The sequence below is a fragment of the Nycticebus coucang genome, chromosome 18, assembly GCF_027406575.1.
Source record: "Nycticebus coucang isolate mNycCou1 chromosome 18, mNycCou1.pri, whole genome shotgun sequence".
Taxonomy (NCBI): Eukaryota; Metazoa; Chordata; class Mammalia; order Primates; family Lorisidae; genus Nycticebus; species Nycticebus coucang.
Genome location: NC_069797.1, coordinates 74,375,641 through 74,402,537, shown reverse-complemented (window position 1 = coordinate 74,402,537; position 26,897 = coordinate 74,375,641). Strand labels below are relative to the sequence as shown.

The window sequence follows — 26,897 nt, the reverse complement described above, 5'->3', positions numbered from 1 at the left end:
GAGGGAGGATCTTCAGCAAGGAGCTCAGATTCACTTTCATCTGTCAATGGGCAGCAACAACCACCCAGGGACCCCTAAACCTAACAAGGGAATTGGGTGTAGGGATGACATGAACCTTTATTCCTTCAACCAGTCCTACCATGCTGATCAACACAGGCTATGGAGACTACCCCATCCCCTTCCCCAGGCCTGGGACTTGACACAGAAAAACATAAAGGTGGCACCCTTTGTGGGCCTGGGAATCATGAGAGGCAGGTGTTGGCTCCTGGGCAGGCATGGTGCCCACCCACTCCCCAGGACAGGCACGTACAGCACTGAGGTCGGGGGCATGCGGGCTGGAGGGGCTCACAGGCACCGAGTCTCCGGCAGCAGATGGCATGTATAAGACGGGACCCGGCTGGGTGGGGCTGGATACAGCTGAGGAAGGCTGTAGGTCATCACTTAGGGATGGCTCTGTAAGACATGGAGGCAGGAGTTGGCAGGCTACTAAGCCAACTCTGCCCCTCTAAAAATGCTTCTGATGGGTGGCACCTGTGGCTCAGTCAGTAGGGTGCTGGCCCCATATACCAAGCGTGGCGGGTTCAAACCCGGCCTGGTAAAACTGCAACAAATAATAGCCGGGCGGTGTGGCAGGCACCTGTAGTACCAGCTACTCAGGAGGCTGAGGTAAGAGAATCGCCTAAACCTTGGGTGGTGCCTATGGCTCAGTGGGTAGGGCACTGGCCCCATACACCAAGGGTGGCGAGTTTGAACCCAGCCCTGGCCTAACTGCAACAACAATAACAACAAAAAAGAATTGCCTAAGCCCAAGAGCTGGAGGTTGTTGTGAGATGTGACGCCATGCCATGGCACTATACCCAAAGATGATACAGTGAGACTCTTGTCTCTAAAAAAAAATAAATAAAAATGCTTCTGGACTCCCCTAAAGGAAACAATGCCTTCTCTGCACATAAAGGGAAGGTTCCTGCCTTGCCTTTGTTAACATGGTATCGTGTACTCTTACTACATGCCAAACAACACGCTAGCACCTTGTATTAATTATAAATCTTCATGATACCTAGAAGATACTGGTAATATCATGTTCTCCATTTTACAGATAAGGAAACAGAGGTGCAGAGAGATAAGCTAAACCTACCAAAGTGACAGAAGCAGCAAACAGAAGAGTTAGGATTTGAACTATGACCTGTACAACTCCAACACCTGAACTATTATTCACTTCTCTGTGCTGTCTCAGGCAGTCTGGGGGCCATGGTTGGGGACCACCTCTGCACTAAGAATGTTTCCCACTGGGTGCAGTGGCTCTTGCCTATAATCCTAGCATTCTGGGAGGCTGAAGTGGGTAGATTGCCTGAGCTCACAAGATCAAGACCAGAATGAGCAAAAGCAAGACTCTGTCTCTAAAAATAGCCAGGGCTCAGCACCTGTAGCCCAGTGGTTACAGCGCCAGCCACATACACCACATACACCAAAGGTGGTGGGTTCGAACCCAGTCCAGGTCAGCTAAACAACTGCAACAAAAAAAAATAGCCAGGCATGGCGGGCACCTGGAGTCCCAGCTACTTGGGAGGCTGAGGCAAGAAAATTGCTTAAGCCCAAGAGTTTGAGGTTGCTGTGAGCTGTGTCTCCATGGCACTCTACTGAGGGTGACATAGTGAGACTCTGTCTCAAACAAACAAACAAACAAACAATAAATAAATAAAAATAGCTGGGCATTGTGGTGGGAACCTGTTGTCCCTGCTACTCAGGAGGCTGAGGCAAGAGAATCGCTTGAGGCCCAAAGTTTGAGGTTGCTGTGAACTATGATGTCATAGCAAAGTAAAACTGTCTCCCCCCCCCAAAACAAAAATGTTTCCCCCTCCCATAGGCCCCACTTTATATTTCATTTCACTTTTTTTTTCTTTTTTGAGACGAGGTTTTTTCTTTTTCTTTTCTTTCTTTTTTTTTTTTTTTTTTTGGCTGTTTTGGCCAGGGCTGGGTTTGAACCCACCACCTCCGGCATAGGGGGCCAGCACCCTACTTCTTTGAGCTATAGGCACTGCCCAAGGGTTACTTTCTTTTTTTTTCAAGAGATAGAGTTTTACTTTGTAGCCCTCAGTAGAGTGCCCTGTCACAGCTCATAGTAACCTCCAGCTCTTGGGCTTAGGCGATTCTCTTGCCTCAGCCTCCCGAGTAGCTGGGACCATAGGCACCCACCATAATGCCCGGCTATTTTTTTTGTTGCAGTTTGGCCGAGGCCAGGTTCAAGCCCGCCACCCTCAGTATATGGGGCCGGCGCCCTACTCACTGAGCCACAGGTGCTGCCCGGGTTTCTTTCTTTTTAAAGAGAGAAGGTTGCCAGGTATGGTGGCTCATGCTTGTAATCCTACCATTCTGGGAGGCCAAGTCAGGAGGATCACTTGACGTCAGGAGTTTAAGATCAGCCTGACCAAGAGCAAGACCCTGTCTCTACTAAAAACAGAAAAATTAGCTGGGTGTCATGGCAAGTACTTGTAGTCCCAACTATTTGGGAGGCTGAGGCAGGAAGATTGCTTGAATGAAGGAGTGTAAGGTGCTGTGAGCTATGAACATGCCACTGCACTCTAGCCTGGGCAACAGAGTGAGACTGCCTCAAAAAAAAAAAGAAAAGAAAAAAAAATGGAGACAGGGTCTTGTACTCAGGTTGGAGTAGTATGGTTTCATCACAGGTCACTGCAACTTCAAATTCTTGAGCTCAAGTGATAATCCTCCTGCCTCAGCCTCCCGAGTAGCTAGGATTATAGATGCATGCCACTATGTCTGGCTAATTTTTTAATTTTTTGTAGAGATGAGGTCTTGCTACATTGCCCACACTGGCCTCGAACTCCTGAGCTAAAGCAATCCTCCCACCTCAGCCTCCCAAGTAGCTGGGACTACAGGCATGAGCTACCACTGTGCCCACACCTACCTGTTTTTCACTCTAGTCTCAGAAACAGAGCTTAAGCCTGGGAAGAAGTTAAGGAGAACTAGAAAAGTCTCCTGAGGTGGAGACAGGTGTGAAGTTGAGCTCCATCTCTGGCAGCCTGGAATGTAACGCTGGGGGATCTAGATTTGCAATGTTCTGCACTGAGTACTTGAACCTGGCTAGTCTGAATGGAAATGTGCTATAGGTATTAAAACAGAGATCAGATTTCAAAGACTTAGTACCAAAAAAAGGTAAAATATCTTGGTTCAGTGCCTGTAGCTCAAGCGGCTAAGGTGCCAGCCACATATACCAGAGCTGGCAGGTTCAAATCTAGCCCGGGCCTGCCAAACCACAATGACAACTATAACCAAAAAATAGCAGGGTGTTGTGGCAGGCACCTGTAGTCCCAGATACTTGGGATGCTGAGGCAACAGAATTATTTAAGTGTAGGAGTTGGAGGTTACTGTGAGCTGTGATATCACAGCACTCTACCCAGGGTGACAGCTTGAGGCTCTGTCTCAAAAAAAAAAAAAGGTAAAATATCTTAGTAATTTTTTTATACTGATACCTATTTTTCTTTCTTTCTTTCTTTTTTTTAGAAAACAGATCTTCAGAAAATATATGCAGTCGCAGCATTTAATGGAACCAAGTTCTGCACCATTGGACTTAACCTGATGGGCCCCAAGAGATCTGTTACGGTGAACATTTGATCTCTGCTGGGTTTGATAGTGAATAGTTAGAAAGATATTTTTATCTGTCTGGTTCCATAAGCAGATAGGGAGAGCCTCAAGCTATTACCCTGGGTAGAGTGCTGTGCTGTCACAGCTCACAGTGCCCGGCTGTTTTTTTTTGGTTGTAGTTGTCATTGTTTTTGGCAGGCCTGGGCTAGATTTGAACCTGCCAACTCTCATGTACATGGCTGACATCTTAGCTGCTTGAGCTACAGGCGCCGATCCCTGATTACTAATTATTATTATTATTATTATTATTTTTTTGTAGCGACAGAGTCTCACTTTATCGCCCTTGGTAGAATGCTGTGGTGTCACACAGTTCACAGCAACTTCCAACTCCTGGGCCTAGGGAATTCTCCTGCCTCAGCCTCCCGAATAGCTGGGACCACAGGCGCCCGCCACAAGGCCTGCTTTTTTTTTTTTGGTGCAGTTTGGCCAGGGCCGGGGCCGAACCCAACACCCTCAATATATGGGACAGGTGCCCTACCCACTGAGCCACAGGCACTGCCCCGATTACCTATTTTAATGATAATGTTTTATACTGAGTTAAATACAAATGTTAAAATTAATTTAACCTTGGTTCAGCGCCCGTAGCTCAGTAAGTAGGGTGCTGACCACATATACCGAGGGTGGTAGGTTTGAGCCTGGCCCAGACCTGCTAAACAACAATGACAACTGCAATCAAAAACACCCGGGCATTGTGGTGGGCACCTGTAGTCCCAGCTACTTGGGAGGCTGAAGCAAGAGAATCGCCTAAGCCCAGGAGTTGGAGGTTGCTGTGAGCTGTGATGTCACAGCACTCTACCAAGGGTGATACAGTGATACTCTGTCTCAAAAAAAAAAAAAAAAAAAAAAATTAATTTAACCTGTTTCTTTTGCTTTTTAACGTGGTTCAGTTTTTTTAGCTTTAAAATGATAAATAGGGTGGCACCTGTGGCTCAAAGGAGTAGGGCGCCAGCCCCATATGCTGCAGGTGGCGGGTTCAAACCCAGCCCCGGCCAAAAACTGCAAAAAAGAAAAAAAAAAGTAAAATGATAAATAGTTGGCAGCACCCGTAGCTCAGTGGGTAGGGTGCCAGCCACACACCAAGGCTGGCGGGTTCAAACCCACCCTGGGCCAGCTAAAACAACGACAACCTGCAACAACCAAAAAATAGCTTGGGGCTCAGTGCCTGTAGCTCAAGCGACTAAGGCTCCAGCCATAAACACCAGAGCTGGTGGGTTCAAATCTAGCCCAGGCCTGCCAAACAATGAAAACTACAACCAAAAAAACAGCTGAGCATTGTGGTGGGCGCCTGTAGTCCCAGCTACTTGGGAGGCTGAGGCAATCACTTAAGCCCAGGAATTGGAGGTTGCTGTGAGCTGTGATGCCACGGCACTCTACCCAGAGCAACAGCTTGAGGCTCTGTCTAAAAAAAAAAAATAGCTTGGTATTATGGCAGGCGCCTGTGGTCTCAGCTACGTGGGAGGCTGAGGCAGGAGAATTGCTTCATTCTATCTAGGAGTTTGAGGTTGCTGTGAGCTTTAAGCTGTGATGCCACAGCACTCTACCCAGGGTGACAACTTGAGACTTTGTCTCAAAATAAATAAATAAGTAAATAAATAGGGAGGGGGAGCAAAAAAATAAATAAAATAAAATGGTAAATGGGTCTGCTATTTGAAGGTACAAAATGAAAATTTTAAAACATATTTAGAAATGACATGGGGGGGTCACTCTATGTTCTGAATGGATAGCTCTGCTCCATGTTCCATTAATGACGTCTGTGATAGGTGTGACATGGGAGGGCTAGTGGGGTTTGCTGGGTCAGTTCCAGGAGGCTTGCTGCTCCAACTTGCCTGGACTCCAAGTGCCCGCCCAGGAGGAAAGTCCCCACAGTCTCTATGTCATACCCTGGGAAGTTCCAGAGAGGTGGGGGGAATGGAACTTCTAACAGGGACAAGGCCTGGTGCTGGCAGGCATGCACTCTTTTGCACGGTATCCTGCCAAGGGCCACTGCTCTGCCTGAGCCAAGGCTTGGGGACAGGGGCACATGAGAGGCACTACCCAGAGTAATGGGAACAGCATACGTTCTACGTGGGCAAAGGCGCAGAAAGGTCCTCGGGGACAGCTGCCCGACTGCTGCATGTCGTTGCACTTGGTGGATTTGTAGATCTGGAGAGAGCAGAGGAGAGGTAGGTTAGACTTAAGACTCTGAAAGGAGGATGAGTGGGCCCCCTTCCTTCAGCATAGGTGGCCAGCTTAGTCATTCCTTCCCATCCAGTCTGTACCACTCCCCCAAGTTTCTCCCTATCAACTTCTTATTCAAACTCCTGAGGCAGCCCACTGCCACTGTCACTCTCCCTACTGGCATCACAGTTCTCACCACCATTCACAAAAGGATATTCTCCAGCTGCCCTCCACTCATGGTCTTGGCCAGGGCTGTGCCCTAAGTGTGTTTCCGAGGCATTGAGCCACAATCCCAGGCAGCACACAGCCACCCCCAGCACATCCACCAACAGGGCACCCTGGGTTACAATCAACACTGGATCTAACTGCTCGCTCTGCTGTCTGACACCCTATCAGGTTGTCTCTGTTCATGTGTCTAACTCAGAGCATCCTGGCTTCCAATGAACTACATGTGCCTTTCTGTACCCTGCACAAGAGCTAGGAACGCTGACATGCTCCAGGGCCACCTCACAGGATCAATTGGTGGGGAAAGAGAATCAGGGTGGTTGCAGGGACTCCAGACTCTGATCTAGAACAGGACTACTAGAAGGGGCTTTTTTTTTTGTAGAGACAGAGTCTCACTTTATGGCCCTCAGTAGAGTGCCGTGGCCTCACACAGCTCACAGCAACCTCCAACTCCTGGGCTTAAGCCATTCTCTTGCCTCAGCCTCCCGAGTAGCTGGGACTACAGGCACCCACCACAACGCCCAGCTATTTTTTGGTTGCAGTTCAGCTGGGACCGGGTTTGAACCTGCCACCCTCGGTATATGGGGCCGGCGCCTTACCGACTAAGCCACAGGCGCTGCCCTAGAAGGGGCTTTTTTATTTTTCAAAACCTTTTGTCAGCGGATCATAAGCACCACGAGTGGCAGAAAGCCCAGAATGGCCAGGATGCCATGCTCCGCTACGCTTGCCCTGTCAGTAGCACCGGGGGATGGAAGTGGGGAGGGAGACATGAAGACATACTGGAAGCAGAGTGCTGCCTGCTGAGTGTGGGCTCAAAACAAGAGAAGCTGCTTCACTGAGGGTGTGGGGTTCCTCTAGGACTGCCTGGGAGGAGCTCCTTCCAGGACGATGTCAGGGTGGGTTGTCTCAACGTTTGTCCTGACCCTCCTTGCCTCTCTTCCTGCTTCCCAAAGGGGCTGTGTGAAGCTGCCCCCAGCCCCTACTCCAAGGCCCACCTCTGGGTGGAACTGCTGCTCCGTGCGGGTGTGGCAATACTGGCAGGCATCCCCGTTCTCACACTTGCCGGGGTCTCCCCACTCATCCCCGTGCTTGACGTTTGGACATGGAGATGACCTGGCCCAACGAGAGGGTGGGGTCAGATGGAGGCAGGGAAGGTGAGATCAGGGTCTAGCAGCTGCCACCTGGATCCATGTCCTGCTCAGGGCCTGCTCTGGTCTCCCGGCCTCACAGGCACCAGCACAGAAACGGGAAAGACCAGCTGCAGAATAAGGGCCTTACTAGGCCCAGAAACCAGGCCTATTCCCCTCAGCCAGGACCCACCAAGCACCATACAAGCCCATAGTCAGGCTAGAACCAGAACCACACTGTCCATACTGTAGCCTGGCCCCAGTCCAGCACCTGATTCTTAGGATCAGAACTGGAGAGAATTCACTTATGCAGGAGATGGACCTGGGCTCCCACCATCCATCAATCCTTTCTGTTCCCTCCCCTAGTACCTGGGCTCTGTCATTCTGAAATCTTCCCACCTCCCTGAGCCACAGGGGTAGCAGTCTTTGCCACCATCCCTTCCCTGCCACTCCTCCCTCCCATGGCTGGCCTCCTGGGGCCAAAGGACCTGTATTTGTGCTTCCGGGGACTCCGCCGCCGGTCCTTGCTGTTGTGGTAGTAGGGACAGGCATAGCCTTGGCGGCACAGCCGCGGGGGCTTCTTGCAAGGCTCCGTCTTATAGTTCCCCAGCACATAAGCGGTCTCTGCATAGGGGGCCAGAGGGCAGGGGTCAGGTGAAGGGAGCTGGAGGGCCCTGAGAATAACAGGCATGGAGCGGAAGTAGTAGCTGAGGCTCCTGTGAGAGGTGTGGGCAGGCCACCTCCTCCCAGGCCATGAGCACCTTGGTGAGGCCACACTGGTTGCAACAAGTAACACCAAGCTGACACTGAGGTAAGAAAGACAGATGCTGTCCCTCACTGGAGATACACACAGTTCACTGGGCAAAAGGACCTCCCTCATGAGTGTGGTTATGCATGGGTGCACACTTGGGAGGCCTGGGAGATCTTGAGGATGTGGTGTATGTGAGAAAACTCCAGTTCAAGTGCCCTATGCAAACAGGCATAAGGTGGGGTGGGCGGCTGGATGTTTCTCAGCGATAGTGGCTTCAACCAGAAGAGGCAGTAGGTAGTGATGAACCAAGTCCTCAGGACAGGAGAGGGGACAGATTGTGGCTGGAGGGGGCATGGCCAATTGTGTGGTGGCCTATACCTTGCCATCGAGGTTCTTCACTGAGGATTTTTTCTATCATGGCATGGCTCGCGGCCCCAGCTGACGGGCCCTCTATACTGCCCTCTACTGTGGTCTGGCCATTCTGCAAGGCCTCCATGGCCTGGAGCTCCCTGGGAGGAGAGGAAAGAATGAAGATGGAGGAGATAGGACAGGAAACAAAGAACACCTCTACCTCAGGCCCCGCCCCATAGCCCAGCCTACCACAATCAGCCCAGCCCACCTGATGTCGTAGACAGGGGAGCGGAGGTCATGGGGCCCGTGGGCAAAAGCGCAGTGCAGGCCGTTTTTGGTGCAGTTGCCTTTTGAGTCTGTCTCGTGGATACAGATTCCAGTTTTATAGTAACGAAGGTGGTACCTGCGCTCAGTGTCCCCTGTAGTCCTGTGCAGGAATGGACACCTGGAACATGGTAGTGGGGGTCACCCATCTTTGCCCCCTGCAGTCTGGGCTAGCTTTCTCAGTCTGAAGGGGGCCTAATAGGGTCTGACATTCTTGAGCGAGACAGATGGCAGAGAGAACAGATGCTTGCCCAGACTTGGAGGCTCTCAGAGAAGCAAACAACCTGCCCAAAACTTGGGCACACCCTCTCATTCTGAGTCCCTTCATTAGACTGGAGGAGGAGTCAGCAAGCCTTTGACCTCTGTGAGAAAGGAGTGCTGATGCAGGTATGGTTCCACAAGTTATACCCGTAGAACCCCTATGGTGTCCATCACCCCTCCCCAATGTTGGAACAAGTAACAGGCACAGTCAATGATTATCCCCTCTGCGTGACGTTTCCAGGTTGCCCGCCTTCTCATGTTTGTCATTAGTGTTGTGCCCTAGGACTTGCAGTAAGATATTTAGGGTTAGCAAACATAGGAACTGTGAGGTTGTCTCTCTAAATAGCCTTAGTGAGACCTGCATGGAACGCAGTGGTGGTTGCAGGGTAAAGACAGGGTACCTGTGATCTGTAGGGTAGGATGAAAGGCCCAGGAGCCACCTTGGTTTAGGTGTGGCCCCTTAGGCTCAGCAGAACAAAGGCCGATCTTGGGCTTCCTGAAAGTTAGGAAAGCGAAAGGTAGCCTGCTCCCTGAGGATGGCAGGATTTAAGCCCAGGCCATAAGAAGATAGGCTGGGCCGCAGCAAGTCCTCCCCAAAACAGCCTCTAGTTGACTTCCCAGAATCTTCCCGGCCTATTCTGAGAACTATACTGGAGCTATATATCTACCCCAGAAGGAGACACAAGGCTCCTCTGAGGGCAGCTGGGCACTCACTCGTCGCCCTCCGGGCAGAGGCCTGTAGCCTCGTCGTACTTGGTGCAGTAGACGTCAGGACTGTAGTTGAAGGTGCCGTCCCGACGGCGGATGGACCTGCGGCGCCGCTGGTTCACAAAATGCCAATGGAAGCAGGTGTAGGGCCGATGCTGTGTGCATTTGTGTTGCACAAAGAGTGGACACTGCTCCGTGCGGAATTCCTTCAGGTACCTGCAGAGAGAGCCCCATGTTGAGAGGCCAGGAGCAGAGGGTAAAGCCCTTTGCTTCCCAGCAAGAAGTTACTACCAAGTCTCCTAAGGGATCAAATCTGGGGTGCTGGTTCCATTGGGACACCAGGGGAATTTTCTGAACCTCAACATTCAGATCCACGACAAATCCAAGTCCCAAGCCAGCCTAAAAGGTAAGAACCACAGATCACAGGGCCCCACAATCAGCTACCAGACATGCTGAGATCTTCAGTAGCAGCTTGGTTCTCTGTGCCCTCCCTGAGGGTTCCTAGACCAAACCACAAATCACAGGCAAAGGGCTACAAACAAGAGCATGAAGAGTCTCTCCCAAACTCTGTATGAGCCTCTCCTATCCAGATCCACCTGCACCTGCTAATTGCTGGAGGCCTCACCTGTACCACAAGCAAGGCTAGGACTGTGGGAAGAAATATGCAGACAAGCAACAGGCTTTTCAGCTTTGGAGCCGAAAGCTGAGGTCACAAGTGTCCCCTCTGGACGACTGACTCTGGTAATTACTGCCCTGCCTGCCTACTTCTTCCCAGAAACATTTTCTAGTACTACTGAGGTAAAAGTTTGGGAAGGAGCTCACACTGGCATCTGAAGAGGCCTTCCTCCCTCACAGCCTGTCCTGTTCCTGATCTCAAACAACTGCCTGGGCTCAGAGCAGAGCCTGGATCTGGAAGGCATGGACCAATGGCCAAAGGGTCCAGCCCATATCTTTGGCTCATTCCAAGATACTCAGGGCTTACTAGTCTGGCTGTAATAAAGGTGTGAGGGCAAGTAAATCCAGGGCTCAGACTTTTCAGGTCGGTTTTCTTTTATGCCAATGAAAAATCCTTCCAGAGGCTCAGTGTCCATCAGTGGTTAGGGCGCCAGCCACATACACCAGAGCTGGTGGGCTCGAACCCAGCCTGGGCTTGCTAAACAATGACAACTGCAGCAAAAAATAGCTAGGCGTTGTGGCAGGTGCCTGTAGTCCCAGCTACTCGGGAGGCTGAAGCAAGAAAATCACTTAAGCCCAAGAGTTTGAGGTTGCTGTGAGCTGTGACACCATAACACCCTACCGAGGGCAACAAAGTGAGACTGTGTCTCAAAAAAAAAAAGAAAAATCCTTCCAGACTTGAACAGTAAAATGCTTAAGTGTGTATATAGGGGGGCAGCCAGATGTTCCCTAAGAGCACAATTGGGGTTAAAGGGCAGTGAAGCTTCTATACAGAGCCCCGCTGTTGATTCAGCACGTATTTATTGTGCACCTCAGCAGGCATGGTGCTGAGCAACAAGGACACCACGAAAGGGGTAATTCTGATCTTTAGGAAGCTCACGTTTTCACATCAGAGACACAAGTCACAGATGGAATTATTCCTATGGGAAGGCTCACGAGAGATGTTTGTTCAGGGTACCTTGAAACTCCAAAACAATACTTCACCAAGGCTGGGACAGAGGAAGGAGGACAGGGGCAGGGGGGACAGGTTGGGTGGCTCATACCTATAATCCTAGCACTCTGGGAGGCCGAGGTGGGTGAATTGCCTGAGCTCACAGGTATGAAACCAGCCTGAGCCAGAATGAACTTATCTCTAAAAAGAAAAAAAAAAAAAGAAAAGAAAAGAAATAGCTGGGCATGTGGTGGGCATCCGTTATTCCAGCTACTTGGGAGGCTGAGGCAAGAGAATCTCTTGAGCCCAGGAGTTTGAGGTTGGCTAAGAGCTACCGAGGGCAACAAAGTGAGGAAAAAAAAAAAAAAAAAGGGGAAGGGAAGGAGAGATACTAGTAGATGAAGAATTTGGGGAAACACGGTGACTCAAACCTGTAGTCCTAACACTCTGGGAGGCCAAGGTGGGTGGATCACTTGGGCTCAGGAGTTCAAGACCAGGCTAAGCAAGCAAGAGACCCCTGTCTCTTAAAATAGCCAGGCATTGGGTGGCGCCTGTGGCTCAGCGGGTGGGGCGCCGGTCCCATATGCCGGAGGTGGTGGGTTCAAACCCAGCCCCGGCCAAATTAAAAAAAAAAAAATAGCCAGGCATTGGGCGGCGCCTGTGGCTCAGCGGGTGGGGCGCCAGCCCCATATACCAAGGGTGGCAGATTCGAACCCGGCCCCAACCAAACTGCAACAGAAAAATAGCCAGGTGGTGTGGTGGGCACCTGTAGTCCCAGCTACTTGGGAGGCTGACGCAAGAGAATCGCCTAAGCCCAGGAGTTGGAGGTTGAGGTTGCTGCGAGCTATGATGCCACGGCACTCTACTGAGGGCGATAAAGTGAGACTCCATCTCTACAAAAAAAAAAAAAAAACAGCCAGGCATTGTGGGCTTGTAATCCCAGCTACTTGGGAGATTGAGGTAAGAGGATCGCTTGTGCCCAAGAATTTAAGGTTGTTGTGAGCTATGGCACCATGGCATTCTACTGACAGTGACAAAATGAGACTGTCTTAAGGCTTAGTCGGTAAGGCGCCGGCCCCATATACCGAGGGTGGCGGGTTCAAACCCGGCCCCGGCCAAACTGCAACCAAAAAATAGCCGGGCGTTGTGGCGGGCGCCTGTAGTCCCAGCTACTTGGGAGGCTGAGGCAAGAGAATCGCTTAAGCCCAGGAGTTGGAGGTTGCTGTGAGCTGTGTGAGGCCACAGCACTCTACCGGGGGCCATAAAGTGAGACTCTGTCTCTACAAAAAAAAAAAAAAATCAGGGGGTGGCGCCTGTGGCTCAGTGAGTAGGGCGCCAGTCCCATATGCCGAGGGTGGCGGGTTCAAACCCAGCCCCGGCCAAACTGCAACCAAAAAATAGCCGGGCGTTGTGGCGGGCGCCTGTAGTCCCAGCTGCTCGGGAGGCTGAGGCAAGAGAATCGCGTAAGCCCAAGAGTTAGAGGTTGCTGTGAGCCGTGTGACACCACGGCACTCTACCCGAGGGCGGTACAGTGAGACTCTGTCTCTACAAAAAAAAAAAAAAAAAAATCGGGGGGAAGGAAGTTTAACATGTATGATCTCTGGGCCACAGGTACATTCTGAAGACACTGGGCAGAAATCTGTAAGGGTTCCCTTTGGCCTTTGAACAAAACATCTTTCTTCCTCTCTGTTGGACAGAAACCTATGCCCTAATGCTGCACACAGGTACTAAGTCCTGGTACTAAGTTGGGAAGCCCTGAACTATTATTAAGCAAATCCCTCTCTTGGGAGTACATACTCCTCCTGAGTCTTTGGACTCATTAGGAAACTTAGTAGGTAACGGGTAGAAAACGGGAGAGAAGGAACTTTCTTGAGATGGGGAAGCTAATCTTAGAACCAGGAGTAGAGAAGAGTGAGGTGTGGTCAAAATTGACAGATTAAGTATAGAATACCCAGTTAAACTGGGATTTCAGATAAAAAGTGATAATTTAGATATGTCCCAAATGTTGCAGAGGATATACTGAAAGAAATTATCTATTCTTTATCTGAAATTCCAATCTAACTGACATCCTAGTTTTTTTTTTTTTTTGCAGTTTGGCCGGGGCTGGGTTTGAACCTGCCACCCTCGGCATATGGGGCTGGCGCCCTACTCACTGAGCCACAGGCGCCGCCCTATCCTATATACTTTTTAATTATTGGAGATGGGGGTCTCACTATGCTGCCCAGGCTGGAGTGCACTGGCACAACCATGCTGCATCATAATCTTGAAATCCTGGCCTCGAGTGATCCTCCTGCCTCAGCCTCCCAAGTAGCTGACACTAAAGGCTTGTGCCATCACACAAGCTGGCATTCTGTGTTTTTTTTTTCTTCTTTGAGACAGGGTCTCACTATGTCACCCTGGGTAGTGTACCGTAGCATCACAGCTCACAGCAACCTCCAACTCTTGGGCTTAAGCGATTCTCTTGCCTCAGCCTCCCAAATAGCTGGGACTACAGGCGCCCGCCACAACACCAGCTATATATTTATTTTCATTCTTTTAGAGACAGAGTCTCACTTTATTGTCCTCAGTAGAGTGATGTGGTGTCACAGCTCACAGCAACCTCGAACTCCTGGGCTTGCCTCAGCCTCCCAAGTAGCTGGGACTACAGGCGCCTATCACAATGCCGGCTATTTTTTGTTGCAGTTTGGCCAGGGTCGGGTTCAAACCTGCCACCCTCAGTATATGGGGCTGGCACCCTACCCACTGAGCCACAGGCGCCGTCCGCGGCAATATTTTTGTTGTTGTTGTTGTCATTGTTGTTTGGCAGACCCAGGCTGGAATCAAACTTGCCAGCTCCGGCACATGTGGCTGGCGCTCAAGCCACTAAGCTATACGTGCCGAGCCTTTCTTTTTTTTAGACAGTCTCATTTTGTCGCCCTTGGTAGAGTGCCATGGCATCAAGCTCACAGCAACCTTAAACTCCTGGGCTCAAGCCATTCTCTTGCCTCAGCCTCCCGAGTAGCTGGGACAACAGGCGTCCACCATAACACCCAGCTGGTTGTTTTAGAGATGGGGTCTCACTCTTGCTCAGGCTGGTCTCGAACCTGGGAGCTCAAGCAATCCACCTGTCTCAGCCTCCCAGAGTATCATGATTACAGGCGTGAGCCATGGTGCTCAGCTGCACTCTGTTTTCATTTATAGGCAATCCTAAGAGCGGTATTTATCGATGTGGTGTCAGTGCCTCACCGAAAGCACAAGCAGAGTCAGGAGGAAATCTAGAATGTGATCATCCTGACTCTGGGTATAATCTGTCCCTTTTAGAGGAGAAGAGGTCCCTGAGGACCAAGACTAGACCTGGTGGTTCTGCTTACTTGGGGCAAACATGTGCATAGTGCCACATTCAGGTAAGGTTCCCCAGAGGCTCTGGGTGGCAGGGATACCACAGATAAGAACAAAGAAGCAACAAATTCCCTCATGTGAAGCCTCTTAATTTCCATTCTCACTGTCACTGTCCCAGGTCAGGGACTTGGGTCCATTTCATAAACTGGTCTCCCAGCTTCTGGACTCTCCCTGTCCAGGTTACATTGCACAGTGCTGATTACTCTTCTTAGAGCTCAGATTTAACTCACTTTCTTAAGAGACTTCAGCCTTTTCCCATAGCCACTGACCTACACACCAACTATTTAGTCTGGTGTTCCAGGCCCTACACATTCTGTATGGTGTACTTTGGAGAAGTTTTCCCTAATTCCTCTCCATTCTAGCCAGTAACAGTAGAGTCCTTGATGTCTTGCAAATAGACCTTTAACTTTCCTGTCTTTGCTCATATCCTCTTCCTTACCTGTAGAAATATTTCAAGGCTGAATTCAATGGTAATGTAGCTTTGATGCCACCACCTCCATGAACCCTTCCTTGACCTCCACCTACCTTCTTGTCCTCCTCGTTTTTTTTTTTTTTTTTGTGGTTTTTGGCCGGGGCTGGGTTTGAACACGCCACCTCTGGCATATGGGACCGGCACCCTACTCCTTGAGCCACAGGCGCTGCCCTGTCCTCCTCATTTTTATGGCACATTCTCTAGACAATTCCTATTATTCTCATCTACACAGCATAGTAACACTATATACATTTTTCTCTACTACTAGATTATAAATTCCTTGATAGCAAGTTTGTAATGACCCAATATAGTACCTTGAAAATAAGATAGAGTAAAAAAACAAAGTTTGCTAAATGAGATCAGCAAAGGAATACCTTAAGGAATAAAAGAGATTCATAAAAAGAGCAAAGTCCACGGGACAATACCAACAGGCTCATGATGCCATCACCAGGCAGAGTATCCAGAGTGGAATCTTAATTCCTAAGTGAGAAGCAATGTAGTGCAGCACGTCTATCTTAGCAGATAAGACTGGACCTGTCCTGCAAAAAAGCCCCTCATAATGGAAGGAGCCAAAAGCCCATTTTCAATTGATTGTAATTCTAACCTCTTGTTTAAGTCATTAAACAAACTGTACCATCCCTTACCTAGGAGCCAAAATGTTTGCTCAGAATTTTCCACTCTCCCTCTGCCTTTTCACCTGCTGCTAACAGAGAAGCAATGCTCAAAGGTAGGGAGAAAACCCTTACAAATCACTTTTCTACTTTCATGGATTCAAATGAAACACAAGTCTTCAGTGGAAATAAACATTAGGTTCCAATCCATCTTTTTTTTTTTTTTTTTTTTGAGACAGAGCCTCAAGTTGTCGCCCTGGGTAGAGTGCTATGGCATCACTGCTCATGGCAACTTCCAACTCCCGGGCTTAAGCGATTCTCTTGTCTCAGCCTCCCAAGTCGCTGGGACTACAGGCGCCCACCACAAGGCCTGGCTATTTTTTGGTTGTAGTTGTCATTGTTGTTTGGTGGGCCTGGGTTGGATTCAAACGCGCCATCTCTGGTGTATGTGGCTGGGGCCTTAGCCGCTTGAGCTACAGGCGCCAAGCCCCAATCCATCTTTTCAAAGGACTGAAAGCACACTAAAGAAACTAAAGACACTAAAAAGGCTAAGACCCACCCCTCAGTTAAAAGCAGCTGACAGGAAATCCAAGAAGTCCACAGTCAAAGCAAGAAGGGAAAGACTGACCAGCTGCCTCCTACCTCTTTTAAGACCAGGGGAGGTAGCAGGGGCCACAAAGCTGAATTCTTCACATTTCTATCTCCCAGGAATACTCACGATCAAGGATAAAAGCCAGTAAACACACACTGCTGCCCAATCAGAATTAACAAGGACTTAGTGACCTACAGTAGACAGGATGAGTCACAAAAGCACTCAAGCTCTGAGTAAGTGAAAGTTGTCAGAGAAAGTCACATCTTTTTTTTTTGAGACACAGTCCCACAATGTCACCCTCAGTAGTGTATCCTGGCCATCACAGCTCACAGCAACCTCAAACTCTTGGGCTTAAGCGATTCTCTTGCCTCAGCCTCCCAGGTAGCTGGGACTACAGGCGCCCACCACAATGCCCAGCTATTTTTTGTTGTAGTCGTCATTGTTGTTTGGCAGGCCTGGACTGGGTTAGAACCCACCAAGCTCTGGTGTATGTGGCTGGTGCCCTAGTCACTGAACTACATACCAGTGCTGAGCCAGAGTCCCACTCTGTTGCCCTGAGTTGAGCACAGTGGCGTCACAGCTCAAAGCAACCTCAAACTCTTGGGTTAAGGCCATCCTCTTGCCTCAGCCTCCCGAGTAGCTAGAACTACAGGCGCCCACCACAATGCCCAGCTAGTTTTTCTGTTTGTAGTAAAGACAGGTTCTCACTCTTGGTCAGGCTGGTCTCCAACTCCTGAACTCAGGAGATCCACCTTCCTTGGCCTCCAGCATGCTAGAATTACAGGTGTGAGCCACCACATCTGGCAGAAAGTCATATCTTAGACGAAGAAGGGACTGACAAAGCCTGGAAGGGTACTGTGAGCTCTACTTTTTTTTTTTTTTGAGACAGAGTCTTACTCTATTGCCCTCAGTATAGTGCCAAGGTGTCACAGCTCACAGCAAACTCAAACTCTTGAGCTAAAGCAATTCTTTTGCCTCAGCCTCCCAAGTAGCTGAGACTACAGGTGCTCGGCTATTTTTTTGTTGTTGTGGCTGACACCGTAACTACTGTGCTACAGGTGCCAAGCCCAGAGCTCCACTTTTAAGGAGCAGCACCTCTGTTTCCATTGCTGGGGGCAGACTTCAAATCAAAGCTATCAGGCGGCACCTGTCGCTCAGTGGGTAGGATGCCGGCCCCATATACTGAGGGTTGCGGGTTCAAACCTGGCCCTGGCCAGCTAAAACAGCAGTGGTAATTGCAACAAAAAATAGCCAGGCATTGCAGCAGGCACCTGTAGTCCCAGCTACTGGGGAGGCTGAGGCAAGAGAATTGCTAAGTCCAAGAGTTTGAGGTTGCTGTGAGCTGTGACACCACAGCACTCTAACAAGGGTGATGGAAGTGAGAGTCTCAAAAAAACAAACAAAAAAACCCCAAAGCTATCTTCAACTCCTTTCTAGGACATCACATTAATTGTTCTAGTGACTATTTTTTTTTTTTTTTTTTTGTAGAGATAAGAGTCTCACCCTATGGCCCTCGGTAGAATGCCGTGGCCTCACACAGCTCACAGCAACCTCCAACTCCTGGGCTTAAGCGATTCTCCTGCCTCAGCCTCCCGAGTAGCTGGGACTACAGGCGCCCGCCACAACACCCGGCTATTTTTTGGTTGCAGTTTGGCCGGGGCTGGGTTTAAACCAGCCACCCTTGGTATATGGGGCCGGCGCCTTACCAACTGAGCCACAGGCGCCGCCCCTCCAGTAACTATTTATTTATAAAAAGGTTCTTATGAAAGTAACATTCCTGGGTGGCACCTGTGGCTCAGTGAGTAGGGCGCTGGCCCTATATGCCGAGGGTGGCGGGTTCGGACCCAGCCCCGGCCAAACTGCAACAGAAAAATAGCCGGGCGTTATGGCACGCGCCTGTAGTCCCAGCTGCTCGGGAGGCTGAGGCAAGAGAATCGTGTCCCAAGAGTTAGAGGTTGCTGTGAGCCGTGTGAGGCCACGGCACCCTACCCGGGGGCCGTACAGTGAGACTCTGTCTCTACAAAAAAAAAAAAAAAGAAAGTAACATTCCTGAGGGCCAGGAGTAGTAGCTCCCGTCTACAATCCTAACACTCTGGGAGGCCGAATTCGGTGGACTGCCTGAGCTCACAGGTTCAAGATCATCCTGAGTCAGAGCAAGACATTGTCTCTAAAAATAGCCTCGCATTGTGGCGGACGCCTATAGAACCAGCTACATGGGAGGCTGAGGCAAAAGAATCACTTGAATCCAAGAGTTGGAGGTTGCTGTGAGCTATGACACCAGAGCACTCTACCAAGGGTAACAAAGTGAAACTCTGTCTCTTAAAACAAACAAACAAAAGGTACATTCCCACTTTAAAAAAGTTAAGAAAGGGCCAAGTGTGGTGGCTCACATATGTAATGCTAGCACTCTGGGAGGCCAAGGAGAATGAATTCCCTGAGCATAGGAGTTCAAGAGCCTATTAAAAATAAAAAAACTAGCTAAGAGTTGTGGCAGGAACCTGTAGTCCCAGCTACTTGGGAGGCTGAGGCAATAGGATTGCTTGAGGTTGCTGTGAGCTACAATGCCCTTGCACTCTACAAAGAGGGACAAAGTGAGACTATATCCCCAAAAAAAAAGATGGCTCAGTACCCGTCACTCAGTGGTTAGGGCACTGGCCACATGCACCGAGGTTGAGGGATTTGAGCCTGCTAAACAACGACAACAATTACAACAACAACAAAAATAGCCAGGCCTTGTGGCAGGCGCCTATAGTCCCAGCTACTTGGGAGGCTGAGGCAAAAGAATCCCTTAAGGGTGGTGCCTGTGTCTCAGTGAGTGGGGCGATGGCCTCATATACCAAGGGTGGTGGGTTCAAACCCGGACCTGGCCAAACTGCAACAAAAAAATTGCCGGGCATTGTGGCGGGCACCTGTAGTCCCTGCTACTCGAGAGGCTGAGAGGCAAGAGAATCGCCTAAGCCCAAGAGCTGGAGGTTACTGTGAGCTGTGACGCCACAGCACTCTACTGAGGGTGACAAAGTGAAACTCTGTCTCTAAAAAAAGAAAAGAATCGCTTAAGCCCAAGAGTTTGAGGTTGCCGCGTACTATGACTGCACACACTCCACTGAGGGCGACATAGTAAGCCTCTTGTCTCAAAAAAAAAAAAAGATGGAAAATGGAGGAAAGGGCAAAATTCCCTTTAATCCCGCCACCCAAATTAGCCTTTGGCAAATTTTCTCCTGGGAATTTCACATAACCACATAGTCACATCATACTGCTTGACAAAATTTTAATATGCTTTTCTTTAAAAACTGCTAAAATCACATAAATTCATGCATTCATTTTTTTTTGTTTTGAGACAGAGCCTTAAGCTGTCGCCCTGGGTAAAGTGCCATGGCATCACAGCTCATAGCAACTTCCAACTCCTGGGCTCAAGTGATTCTCTTGCCTCAGCCTCCTCAGTAGCTGGGACTACAGGCGCCTGCCACAATGCCCGGCAATTTTTTTGTTGCAGTTTGGCCGGGGCCGGGTTTGAACCTACCACCCTAAGCAGAGTGCTGTGGCATCACAGCTCATAGCAACCTCAAACTCTTGGGCTCAAGCGATTCTCCTGCCTCAGCCTCCCAAGTAGTTGGGACCACAGGCACCTGCTACAATGCCCGGCTATGCAGTTGTTGTTGTTTGGCAGGCCCAGGCTGGATTTGAACCCAACCCGCCAGCTCAGGGGTATGTGGCTGGCGCCTTAGTTGCTTGAGCCACAAGCACCGAGCCCATGCATTCTTTTTTTTTTTTTTCATGCATTCTTTTTTTTAAAAAATCAAATAAGTTTTTTATTTTCAATTTATTGGATTATCTTTGTTTTTCCAAACTTCTAAGTAACAGCAAAAGTCAGGCTATGGGAAATCTAAATTCAATCACTTGCCCTGCTAAACCAACTGTAATAACAAGTAAGGTACAATAAATAAGGTAAAATACACCACCCTTAGAAAAGTGTTAAATCGGGTGGCACCAGTGGCTCAAAGGGGTAGGGCGCTGGCCCCATGTGCCGGAGGTGGCAGGTTAAAACCCACCCCCGGCCAAAAACTGGAAAAAAAAAAAGTGTTAAATCAAGTACTAAATTACAACCAGATCATTTTCTTTTCTTTTTTTTTTTAGACATAGTCTCACTATGCCACCCTCAGTAGAATCCTGTGGCATCACAGCTCACAGCAACCTCAAACTCTTAGGCTTAAGTGATTCTCTTGCCTCAGCCTCCAAAGTAGCTGGGACTATAGGAGCCTGCCAAAAACACCTGGCTATTTTTTGGCTGCAGCTGTGTCACTGTTGTTTAGCAGACCCAGGCTGGATTCAAACCTGCCAGCTTCGGTGCATGTGGCCGGCGCTGTAACCACTGTGCTAATCTTTAAATTCTGTCTGAAGTTCTCTCATATAATAATGTATCTATCAGTTTGGGTGTTTCTTTTCTAGGGAGTGGGTGTAAGGAGAATTTGAACACACAATGAATAAACATAAACACCAGAAATGAGTGATAGAAAAACTAAGTTTAGAGGTTATGAGGAGAAAGTATCATTTAAATGAATATCTAGCTCCCCATGGCTTGCAGCATTGTGTTTGGCCTCACGGTGATCACCTCTCTTCTCCAAAAATAAACTACACTCTAGAACAGGGGTCAGTAAGCTTTTCCTGTAAAGAACCAAATGTAAGCATTTCAGACTTTGAAATCCACAAGGGAAAACTAAGAACATTAGGTACTTATAAGAGAGAAAACAAATTTCTACAAATATTTTATTAATGAAATTCAAAGTATAGTAATTAACAATTCATTTTTGTAATATAGGTCTAGTAATAATAATGGATTTCTTGACTGGGCACAGTGGCTCACCAGTGTAATATTTGCACTCCAGAAGGCCAAGGCAGGTGGATCCCTTGAGCTCAGGAGTTCCAGACCAGTCTGGGCAAGAGTGATACCCCATTTCTACTAACAACAGAAAATAAGTTAGCCTGGGGTACTGGTGGGTGCCTATAGTCTTAGCTATTCGGGAGGCCTCAGCCTCAGCAGGAGGATGGCTTTAACTAACCCAGGAGTTTGAGGTGGCTATAAGCTAGGATGAGGCTATGGCACTCTAGCCAGGGGTAACAGAGTGAAGCTCTGTTACAAAAATAAATAAATAAATAAAAATAAAAATAAATAAAAATTTAAAAATGAAATGAAATGAAATGAAATAAAATAAAATAAAATCTTGGTGTCTGTAGCACAGTGGTTACAGCGCCAGCCACATACACTGAGGGTGGCAGGTCTGAACCAGGCCCGGGCCAACTAAACAACTGCAGTGACAACTGCAACAAAAAATAGCTGGGTGTTGTGGCGGGCGCCTATAGTCTCAGCTATTTGGGAGGCTGAGGCAAGAGAATCACTTAAGCCCAAAAGTTTGAGTTTGCTGTGAGCTATGAGGCCACAGCACTCTACCCAGGGTGACAGAGTAAGATTCTGTCTCCAAAAAAGAAAAGAAAATGTCTTTTCACATAGGCATTTACTGCCAGATGCTGATTATCATTCCATAAGCCTATGATTTTTATTGTTACATACATATTTTTAGAGACAGAGTCCCACTCCATTGCCCAAACTGGTCTCAAACTCCTAGCCTCAAGTGATCTTCCCATTTCAGAAAGACCTAGGATTACAGGCCTGAGTCACCATGCCCAGCCACAAGCCTGCGATTTTAATTGAGCATATTCATCTCTTAGATGACACTTATAGAAATCTATTGGTCTCGATACTTCTCTTTTAATCACTTCCAGTTGTAGGTGTAAAATCAGTTGCACAGGTAAATGGATTTTGAAATATGGAAACTTCCTTTACATTTATACCAAGATGATGGCTGCTAGAACTGTAGTTTGCATTTAAAGAATATATCCACGGCTTGGCATCTGTGGCTCAATGGCTGGGGCGCCAGCCACGTGCACCAGAGCTGGCAGGCTCGAATCCAGCCTGGGCCTGAGAAACAACAATGACAACTGCAACCAAAAACAAATAGCCGGGCATTGTAGCGGGCGCCTGCGGTCCCAGCTACTTGGGAGGCTGAGGCAGGAGAACAGCTTGAGCACAAGAGTTTGAGGTTGCTATGAGCTGTGACACCACAGCACTCTGCTGAGGGTGAGATTCTGTCTCAAGAAAAAATAGATAAATAAATAAATAATACATCCACAGCAAATGTGTGAAGGAATTAGAGAGCTTGTCTTCATTTTCATTTTTGATGGTGGTAAAGTACACAAGGCAGCTTAATGTGACATGATTTAAACATTAGTTGTCAAAATGACTTCACTGCAGCATAGGATTTATATAAACACTGTTTTGCTTTGTTTAGGTTGAATTCATTAAGAAACATTAAGTCTGCAGCAACGAATTATTTCTAAAGCCATTGACCGTTCAATAACAGTGGATTAGAACAACTCTTCTCATTCAGAATTTCAATCATAGACCTAAACTCAAAAAATGGCAAAAAAGGTTACCACTGGTAAGCCATCATACTGCTCTGTGTGTGGTAAGACACGTCAGAATATTCAGCATCTCCCTACTACTAAACAAAAAAAAAAAAAAAAATGAATATTCAGCATCTTAGGCGGTGTGGTGCGGTGGCTCACATTTCTTTCTTTTTTTTTTTTTGTAGAGACCGAGTCTCACTGTACCGCCCTCAGGTAGAGTGCCGTGGCGTCACACGGCTCACAGCAACCTCTTAACTCTTGGGCTTACGCGATTCTCTTGCCTCAGCCTCCCGAGCAGCTGGGACTACAGGCGCCCGCCACAACGCCCGGCTATTTTTTGGTTGCAGTTTGGCCGGGGCTGGGGTTGAACCCGCCACCCTCGGCATATGGGGCCGGCGCCCTACTCACTGAGTCACAGGCGCCGCCCGGTGGCTCACATTTCTAATTCTAGCACTCTGGGAGGCTGACGCAGGAAGATCATTTGAGCTCAGCAGTTAGAAACCAGCTTGAGCAAGAGAAAGACCCTGTCTACTAAAAATAGCAAAATTAAGTGAGCACTGTGGCAGCCACCTGTACTCCCAGCTACCTGGGAGGCTGTGGCAGGGGGACCACTTGAACCCAGGCATTTGAAATTGCTATTAATCCTAGCATGTTGGGAGGCTGAGGCTGGAGGATCGCCAGTGGCCCAGATTTTGAGGCAGTGAGCTAGGCTGACACTATAGCACTCTAGCCTGGGTAACAGAGCAAGACTCTTTCTATGGTGGTGCCTGTGGCTCAAAGGAGTAGGGCGCCGGCCCCATATGCCAGAGGTGGTGGGTTCAAACCCAGCCCTGGCCAAAAACTGCAAAAAAAAAAGCCTCTTTCTAAAAAAAAAAAAAAAGACCTCTATTTCTGACAAAAATTCATGGAACTAATGATGGTTAAGTCCACAAGAGAGAGTGAAATTCATCACTGATATTAATAGTGGAATAACACGATAAATTCAAATATTTCCTGCAAAGTACCTGCTGCTGAATAACGTAACTAATAACTACTCTACATTTTCACAAGCTTTGTAAACTTGTCCAAATAAACCTTTTTCTGCTCCACACATTTTTACCACTGTCAGCTATGAAAGATATTAATACCAGCAGATTATACTTTGGTTGTACTGAATTAGTGGTTTAACTCTTTTGAAAATATTCTCACCTATGGGCGGCGCCTGTGGCTCAGTCGGTAAGGCGCCGGCCCCACATACCGAGGGTGGCGGGTTCAAACCCGGCCCCGGCTGAACTGCAACCAAAAAACAGCTGGGCATGGTGGCGGGCTCCTGTCGTCCCAGCTACTCGGGAGGCTGAGGCAAGAGAATCGCTTAAGCCCAGGAGTTGGAAGTTGCTGTGAGCTGTGTGATGCCATGGCACTCTACCCGTAGGGCATAAAGTGACACTCTGTCTCTACAAAAAAAAAAAAAGAAAATATTCTCACCTATAATTGTTCCAAGCCAAACACTCATAGAGGCTAATTCTTCAGTCACTTCATTTTTTTTTTTTTTTTTTTTTTTTTTGAGACAGAGCCTCAAGCCATTGCCCTGGATACAGTGCAGTGGCATCACAGCTCACAGCAACCTCCAACTCTTGGGCTTAAACGATTCTCTTGCCTCAGCCTCTCAAGTGGCTGGGACTACAGGTGCCCGCCACAATGCCCGGCTATTTTTTGGTTGTGGTTGTCATTGTTGTTTGGTAGGCCTGGGCTGGATTTGAACCCACCAGCCCTGGTGTATGTGGCTGGCACCTTAGCCACTTGAGCTACAGGTGCCGAGCCCCTTCTTCAGTCACTTCAAATCTTGCATTGACTCCCAGATTCAAAAATAAGCAAAAACTAAACAGTAACAGTATCATCTGCGCACTCATTAGAGACCAGGAAATTGCAGGAAATCTCTGGCCTTTCTAAAAAACTGACTAGTGATGTTATCCTAATGTCCTCAACATTTGGAGAAACTGTTCCTGCTGAAAGGTTAACACTCTGAAAATAAATCTGTTTTCTCTAGACAAACTTTTTTTTTTTCCTGAGACAGTTTCACTTTGTCTCCCTTGGTAGAGTGCTGTGGTACCATAGCTCACAGCAACCTCAAACTTGGGCTTAAGTGATTCTCTTGCTACAGTCTCCTAAGTAGGTGGGACTATAAGCACTTGCCATAATGCCTGGCTATTTTTAGAGACAAGGTCTTGCTCTGGCTCAAGCTGGTCTTGAATTTGTGAGCTCAGGCAATCCACCCACTTTGGCCTCCTGGAATGCTAGGATTATAGGCATGAATCACCTCGACCTGGTAGATAAGACATTTCACAGCAACCTCCAACGTGGGCTCAAGCCATCCTCTTGCCTGTTTTTCTGTTTTTAGTAGAGACAGGATCTCGCTTTTGCTCAGGCTGGTCTTAAACTCATGAGCTTAAGCAATCTACCCACCTTGGCCTACTAGAGTGCTAGGATTATAGGCATGAGCCACCTTGCCCAGCCTAGACAGATTTTTTCCTTCTTATTTTTTGTAGAGACAGAGTCTCATTTTACCGCCCTTGGTAGAGTGGTGTGGCGTCACACAGCTCACAGCAACCTCCAACTCCTGGGCTTAGGCAATTCTCTTGCCTCAGCCTCCCAAGTAGCTGGGACAACAGGTGCCCGCCACAAGGTCCGCCTATTTTTTTGTTGCAGTTTGGCCGGGGCTGGGTTTGAACCTGCTACCCTCGGTATATGGGGCTGGCACCCTACCCATTGAGCCACAGTTGCCGCCCATGACAGACTTTAATATCTGCTGAAATCAAATACAATTAATTCAACATCGGTAACTGGAATTTTTGGCTTGACTAACAAATGAACCATTCAAATTTCAGTTGTAGCCGCATTTTTCACTTTTGAGAAGAAATTTTGCTGTGACAAATATTCTTTTTCTTTTTTTTTTTTTTTTTGCAGTTTTTTGCCAGGGCTGGGTTTGAACCCACCACCTCCGGCATATGGGTCTGGTGTCCTACTCCATTGAGCCACAGGCGCCACCCAAAATATTATTTTTTAAAATTTCCTAATGTTTCTGATAGTTGCTTTCCTTTGAGTCGGGGATACTGTGATGAGTGATGAATGCTGAGTCTGGTGATGACAGCAGATTTGACAACAAAATAGTCCACACTCCACTGTACCTTAAAAGCATAATATATTTTTTTTTTTTGTGGGGACAAGAGTTGCACTTTATGGCCCTAGGTAGAGTGCCATGGCATCACACGGCTCACAGCAACCTCCAACTCTTGGGCCTAAGCGATTCTCTTGCCTCAGCCTCCCAAGCAGCTGGGACTACAGGCGCCTGCCACAACGCCCGGCTATTTTTTTGTTGCAGTTCGGCTGGGGCCGGGTTTGAACCCGCCACCCTCGGTATGTGGGGCCGGCACCCTACCGTCTGAGCCACAGGTGCCGCCCATTCTTTTGTTTTTTTTTGAGACAGAGCCTCAAGCTTTCCCCCTGGGTAGAGTACCGTGACATCACAGCTCATAGCAACCGCCAACTCCTGGGCTCAAGCGATTCTCCTGCCTCTGCCTCCAAAGTAGCAGGGATTAAAGGCGCCCGCCACAACGCCTGGCTATTTTTTGGTTGCAGCCTTCATTGTTGTTTGGCAGGCGGGGGCTGGATTTGAACCCGCCAGCTCAAACGGTTCTCTTGCCTTAGCCTCCTGAGTAGCTAGGACTATAGGCACCTGCCATAATGACTGGCTATTTTTAGAGATGGGGTTTCTTGCTCTTGCTCAGGCTGGTCTTGAACCTGTGAGCTCAGGGCAATCCTCCTGCCTTGGCCTCCCAGAGTGCTAGGATTACGGGCATGACCCACCATGCTTAACCAGGAAACATCATTCTTTTAAAATCATTAAAAAATGTAAAAGCTGGCACGCCTGTGGCTCAGTCAGTCAGTAGGGCACCGGCCCCATATACTGAGCGTGGCGGGTTCAAACCCAGCCCCGGTCAAATAGCAACACCAAAAAAAAAAAAAGAAAAAATAGCCGGGTGTTGTGGCGGGCACCTGTAATCCCAGCTACTCAGGAGGCTGAGGCAAGAGAATCGCCTAAGCCCAAGAGCTAGAGGTTGCTGTGAGCTGTGATGCCGCAGCACTCTACCTAAGGCAACAAAGTGAGACTCTGTCTCAAAAAAAAAAAAAAGTTCTGGGCGGTACCTGTGGCTCAGTCGGTAAGGTGCCGGCCCC

General features: G+C 48.5%; 1 protein-coding gene across 3 annotated transcripts in view; it reads right to left on the bottom strand.

Moving 5' to 3' along the window:
- The window catches only part of UNK (unk zinc finger), a 55,523-nt gene that overhangs the window by 10,081 nt on the left and 18,545 nt on the right, over positions 1-26,897 (bottom strand). Inside the window, exons 2-8 of one of the 3 annotated variants that reach the window (XM_053569547.1) lie at positions 9,571-9,780; positions 8,540-8,716; positions 8,299-8,429; positions 7,658-7,793; positions 7,038-7,155; positions 5,718-5,802; positions 350-453 (exon numbers count right to left, since the gene is read on the bottom strand). In XM_053569547.1, coding sequence (XP_053425522.1) covers positions 350-453; positions 5,718-5,802; positions 7,038-7,155; positions 7,658-7,793; positions 8,299-8,429; positions 8,540-8,716; positions 9,571-9,780 — 961 coding nt within the window. Of the gene's footprint in view, positions 1-310; positions 454-5,717; positions 5,803-7,037; positions 7,156-7,657; positions 7,794-8,298; positions 8,430-8,539; positions 8,717-9,570; positions 9,781-26,897 lie in introns of all 3 variants that reach the window. The other 2 variants (XM_053569548.1, XM_053569546.1) reach the window with 2 other exon arrangements.